Source organism: Bidens hawaiensis, unplaced genomic scaffold (assembly GCF_021521415.1).
Source record: "Bidens hawaiensis isolate Kalapana, Puna unplaced genomic scaffold, B.hawaiensis_p1.1 tig00001461_1, whole genome shotgun sequence".
NCBI lineage: Eukaryota > Viridiplantae > Streptophyta > Magnoliopsida > Asterales > Asteraceae > Bidens > Bidens hawaiensis.
Window position 1 is genome coordinate 1,044,696 of NW_027491082.1, and position 6,249 is coordinate 1,050,944.

Genomic DNA, 6,249 nt, shown 5'->3' on the forward strand with positions numbered 1-6,249 from the left:
GATGGAGTGGTAAGTGAGAGACCTGGTGTTTCATGTAACTCAAGTTCGGTACCATGATGATTATAGAAAATTAGACGAGTAAGTTGTTTTCACTAGTTAAATCCTTGAACCTACGTCTTTTATATCAACGAAAAAAAAACTATTAAAATGTTATAGAAAGCCAAGGTCAAAGGCAACAGATTGAAAGAAGTCAAAGTCAAGAGACAACAACTGATGGATTGTTGACGGCGGTGATGCAAGTGGCCGATGAATGACGATATCAGGTTACTCAAATGGCGATTCATTCCTCCGTCTGAACCCTAATTCTTCGCTCCATTCCTAACCGAAGCTTCCACGTAAGCAGATCACTTCATCTTCTATTCCAATCCTCGTTGCAAAGTTTGAAACGTCTTTGATTCATTTCAGTTTTTCGAATTGTTTATAAAATAATAATAACAATTTGCTAGGGTTAATAAGGAAATGACGGAGGTGGAGAAATTGCTCTACATAGTAGTTGTGGAAGATGATGATGATGATGAATCAGAAGCAAATGAAGAATCGTCATTCAGATACACTCGACCTGTTCTTCAGACAACTCTACAACTGATGGGATGTAAAGCACGTCACGCCTTCAAGGTTTATTAACTAATCTCTTGTCCTAATTCCAAATCCTAACATCTATATTTGATTGAGATTATTCTGTCTTGTTTATGTGAAATTAGTCATGATCCCTATGAACTCCTGCTATTGCATTCAAAATTATGCTCCATTCTGTTTAAATGTTACTAGAAAGCAACCTGATTCTCATAGATGCTTACTTTAGAGCATCTAGTTTTTCACTTGATTCTGGCTAGGGCTGTAAACAAATCTAACCCATCCGAACAAGGCTTTGTTCGTGTTCGTCCATTAAGCTTTAATTGGACAAGCTAACGGAATTTTTTTGTTTGTGTTCATTCATTAAGGAAATGAACTTGTTCGTGATCGTTCATGAACGGAAACAACTTTTTATTTGATTTGGCTAACCGAGAATGGTCATTGTCAATAGTTCAGTCAGGCTATCAAGTTTGTGTAGATGTTTATTTAATATTCATATTCATATGCTAACTTTACATATAAGTTAATCACATAATACGTATGTATATTTTTGTTTCATATTTAATAACTTTGCTTATATCCATATGATAAGATTAGAAAAGGCATTGAAAAGTATTAATGAACAAATATTAACGAACATAAACGAACACAATTGAACGAGCATGGCCTTTGTTTGTGTTTGTTCATTTAGTTAATCGAACGAAATTCCTTGGTCATGCTTGTTCATTTATCAAACAAACAAACATAAACGAACTTTCCACCGAATTCGGTTCATTTACATCACTAATTCTGGCTTTCAAATTGCAATGCTGTTTACCTGCATCTGGTGATCTATTGTTTCTTATTCCTGCATTAAATATGATTCCATTTTTTTTACAGATTAGTCAAAGGGTTTTCGAAATCATGAGAAAGAAATGCTTAGAGGACACTAGGACTGATATAGATGTGATTCAATGGGGAAAGGATCTCTTAAAAATTCATCCTCTGAAAGAAAACAGCTGTGAAAACATTGATAATCAGTCTGATAAGATGAATGTAAGCAATCATATGGTTTCAGAGGAAGATGGTAAACCTTTTGAATCTTACATGAAACGCACAGCAGTTGTTATTAAAAGGAAGAGGTTTATAGATGTTGTATGTGATGCTCTGTCTGAATACAAGTATGTTGGTCCCAATCAGAGAGCTGATTTTGTTTTAGCCTGCAGGTATTTGTAACCGCATATATTTCTTTACTTTTATATGATTATTCATCCTTTTATTAAAGATTAAATACTTTTACCTTCATTTTTCAGAATTCGTGAAAGGAAGGAATCGGTCACTGTCTTACTATGTGGTACTAGTGGATGTGGCAAATCTACATTGTCGGCTTTGCTGGTATATCCATCTTGCTTATATAACATTAGCATGCTACTATAATAAGTAAATAGAAAATATCAATAACTTGACTAATTCACGCTTAAAGTAATACGTGAAATATTATATGTCGCATTAGGTTAAATAATATGGCAAAGAACAAAGACATGTTATTTTTCGGGCACTAACAGAAAATTTTGGTCAACGATGGAATTAATCAAAACCGAACTGTACAATGAGCTAAGAAGTTAACTCAAACTGAACTAACATATAACGACCCTATGATGAGTTATATGTTTTCGTATAAATTATTTTGCCATATGGCATTTAACTATATAAGATGAGACGATTACGAACAAGTGAACAACTTAATCCTAATGTAAGATATGGCGACTTAAAATATTAATTATACAATAAGATACCTTAATAAGATATAATATTAGTATTGCAATTAAAATATATAAAAAGGTAAACTGCCTTTATTTAAAGAGGAGATAAAAATATATAGTTTGAATTGAATCGAATGAAAACGTAAGTATGTTACTATTTTAGACACTCTTTTTTTGTTAGCATTTAAAGCCTTAATTTTTCTAATCTTTTTGCAGCTTGATATATATTTCTTTCTCTATATGTGCTTTTTTCATTAATGAATATGTGTTACTAATTAAAAACTTATGCTTTGCAGGCTAGTAGATTAGGAATCACTACAGTTATATCAACAGATTCTATACGTCATATGATGAGAAGCTTTGTTGATGAAAGTCAAAATCCGCTTTTATGGTCTTCTACTTATCATGCGGGTGAACATTTAGATCTGGTGGCGGTTTCAGAAGCTAAGTCCAAGAGAAAAGCTAAGAAAGAAGTTAATGGTGTATTTGATGGTTCTAAAAGTCAACCTGAGTTAAAGGAAGGTTCTAGCTTGACCACAGTTGACTTGATTAGCCCTAAACAAATGGCCATTGAGGGGTTTAAGGCACAGAGTGAGATGGTTATTGATAGTCTTGACCGACTTATAACCGCATGGGAAGAACGGAAAGAATCAGTTGTTGTGGAAGGTGTTCATTTGAGTCTCAATTTTGTGGTATGCAATATTCAATCTGTGTAGCTATGAGTCGGTTGATTTAGGGTTATCGTTTATTTTTACTGGGTCAAATGGGTAAAATAAATAATATAAGTTGAAAGGGGTCAAACAGGCCAAACATGATATGAACCTGTCGGAAGTTGCATGGGCCGTTATTAAAACTTGTAAGTCCTTTTATTTAAGTGTTAGATTAGTATAGAAAATTTGACACATTACTTCTATAAAAATATAAAATTTACCGAAGAATGCTTTGTTATTGTTCGTTTGTTTAAACTTTAACCGAACACCAAAACTTAAACAAACTGGGCTTTCTTGTTCGTGTTTGTTTGTTAAGAAAATGAACACGTTTTGTGTTTGTTTATGTTCGCTCAATAACAGTAAGAATGAATTGATCACGAACCTAAACGAATGAATATAACTGAATATCGTTGGACAAATATAATGGAGCTTGTGAAGAACAATGTGTTGGTTGGGCTTAATTAAAACCAAACTAAGATGGAATGGGCCATATTCTTTTTAAAGAAATATTAACGAACTTAAACAAACGGAAACCAGCTAACATAAATCAACGAACATAAAGGAATTTTATCAAAAGGACTTTCATGAACATAAGAACGAGACATGCGTTCACATTTGTTCGTTTTTTAAGTAAACAAACCGCGCCGAACGGTTTACGAACTGTTCATGAAATGTTCGGTTCGTTTATGCAGTTTAGCTACTTCTGGTTTCGATTTTGGATATGTGGCTAAATTTTAGGCTTGATGCAATATTTCGTATAATATGCAGATGGGATTAATGAAGAAACACCCATCAATAATACCATTCATGATATACATAACAAATGAAGACAAACACATGGAAAGATTCGCGGTTCGTGCAAAATATATGACTCTAGATCCTGCCAAAAATAAATATGTAAAGTACATTAAAAACATCAGAACAATCCAAGAATACCTATGCAACCGAGCTGACAAACATCTAGTCCCAAAAATAAACAACACAAACGTCGACAAAAGTGTCGCCGCAATACACGCAACAGTTTTTAGCTGCTTAAGAAGACGCAAAGCCGGGGACCACCTTTACGACCCCACCACCAATACGGTTTATGTAGTCGATGAAGAATATAGAAACCAGTGTGTGGCTAATTCACTCGGGTCTAAAGGAATGTTTCAGTTGATCCAAAGACAAGGCTCTTCGAGGCGGTTAATGGCTTTGTTGAATAATGATGGTTCGGTTGCAAAAGCGTGGTCTGCTGATGATGGGTTAGGTGTTGTTATGATGGATGGACCATTGCAAGTTGGAAAGACGGAATTGGTTAACTTACAGTTTGGTAATTTTGGGATTAGTGCGTGGCCGAGTGAGCTTGGGTGTACTAGTCAGGCTAGTAGTATTGATGACCGGGGTGATGTTATGGATAATGGTAGTAAATATTATTCTTCATGTTGTAGTTCGCCGAAGGTCTCTGAAGGGCATGATAAAGAGGTATGCTATTATTTTGTTTTGTTGTTTATCTGAACGAAAAGGCATTTTTACTGTGCTAATTTTATAAAATTTGCATGGTTTAGTTGAAAGAAGAGATGTCGGTTTATAGTAGTGATGAAGAGGCGGATGATACCCGTGAGGTTGATAGTGATGAGGATCTTAGTGATGATGCCAAAGAACATATGCTTGAAGAGGTACAGTTTAATTAACTTAGTGTAAACTAACAGACTGTTTGGTGGGAAATTTGTTTATGTTCACTTATTTGTTAAACGAACGGGCATGAACAACATATTTTCTTGCTTATTTAAACGAACGAACGAACTTGAACAAGCTTCTCTTTCGTTCATGCACATTCACATGCTGAGTACGCTATTTGTTCATGCATGCTCGTTCATATAAATCATTCATTTTTCAATCTATAAAACCCCAACCTACACATGTGCAAGTCATGTATAGGTTATATTTTCTACACATAACCTCGACATGTGTATGTAAATGTTTAAAAATGACAAATATATATATATATATATATATATATATATATATTAACAAATTAGTGTAATGTTTCTTTAGAGAAATAAAAGTTTTAAAAAGTATGAACCATTGATGGAACCCGCTCAACGATTTAAGTTTTTTTTTTCTCGCAATAATTTATTGTTTTATAGTGAACTTTTCCTTTCATATATAATTATGTATATATATTATAACATATTTACAGCTATATGTGTACACGTGAAAGAAACTGAATATTATGTATGTTTAAATAGTATTTTCTTTTCAGACTATATTTTTGAATATTTTATATTTTTAATTCATGCATGGCTGTTTATGTACGTTTATCTATCAAGTAAATGAACATGAACAAACATAATTCTTAAAGAATGAACACAAACAAGAAAATCTATTTGTTGTGTTTGCGTTCTTTTGTTGGGTTAAACTAACGAATGAACACGAACAAGGGCATGCTCATGTAATCATGTTTCCTAGGTTTGTTTACGACTGTAGATCCACTGAATAGTCTAAACCATTATATTCGATTATTTTGATAATATTATTTTATTGATTATATGCACCAGATGGAAGGGTCAGTTGACGAGGAGTCAACTAAGTCAGATGAGGAGTATGATGATCTTGCAATGCAGGATATTCAGTAAAACAGCCACTTCACTGATGTATAATTAGAATCCAAGATCAGTTAACATTTCTTGCAACTAACATGATACATTGATACCATAACAAGCCCTCGTACCAACAAGTTTGAACAAAATCTGTACCACTTCTTAGAAACCAAAGGCGACAAGCGTGCTGACATGCCCGTTTCAAGAGGGTTGAGCTTCATAAAAGGTGGTTCTTGAGCCTGAGTGTTTTGGTTATTAAAATACACACTAGAATCGGGGCTGTATGTTGGGGTGTTCAAGGGTCATTTAAGGGGATGTAAATGTGTAATTCTCTCCCAGGTCGCACATATTCTTGTTTGGATTGCAATTGCTAAAAAAGAATAGGTATTGAGAATAATATTTTCATTTTAGTTCAAGTAATGTTCTAAATAAATTTCAAAATTTAAAATCTCACTCGCTATTTCTTTTACACAAATTAAAAAACTATACTATTTATTAGAATAAATTCCGTTCAAAAAAATTATTAAAATAAATAATGTATGAAAAATAAATGTAACAAGTTAGTCTAAAGCATTCGAACTTGAGCTAGTCTAGGGGTTGAGCTTGGCTCGTTTAACTAAAACTCAGAGCTGCCTTGTTTCA

At 33.5% G+C, this 6,249-nt stretch overlaps 1 protein-coding gene across 1 annotated transcript; it reads left to right on the forward strand.

Annotated features, from left to right (window-relative positions):
• The first annotated feature begins 452 nt into the window (after positions 1–452).
• On the forward strand, positions 453–5,731 carry LOC143576635 (P-loop NTPase domain-containing protein LPA1 homolog 2-like). Its single transcript, XM_077060683.1, has 7 exons — positions 453–615; positions 1,453–1,778; positions 1,866–1,947; positions 2,612–3,007; positions 3,794–4,489; positions 4,573–4,683; positions 5,566–5,731. Exons 1-7 carry the CDS (start codon positions 460–462, stop codon positions 5,641–5,643), a joined length of 1,845 nt encoding a protein of 614 aa, XP_076916798.1. The 5' UTR covers positions 453–459; the 3' UTR covers positions 5,644–5,731.
• Positions 5,732–6,249: the final 518 nt, after the last annotated feature.

Coding starts and splice junctions, on each gene's coding strand:
- LOC143576635 (XM_077060683.1), top strand. CDS start 460: ATGACGGAGGTGGAGAAATTGCTCTACATAGTAGTTGTGGAAGATGAT. Junction 616..1,452: donor AAGCACGTCACGCCTTCAAG/GTTTATTAACTA, acceptor TTTTTTTTACAG/ATTAGTCAAAGGGTTTTCGA. Junction 1,779..1,865: donor GATTTTGTTTTAGCCTGCAG/GTATTTGTAACC, acceptor TTCATTTTTCAG/AATTCGTGAAAGGAAGGAAT.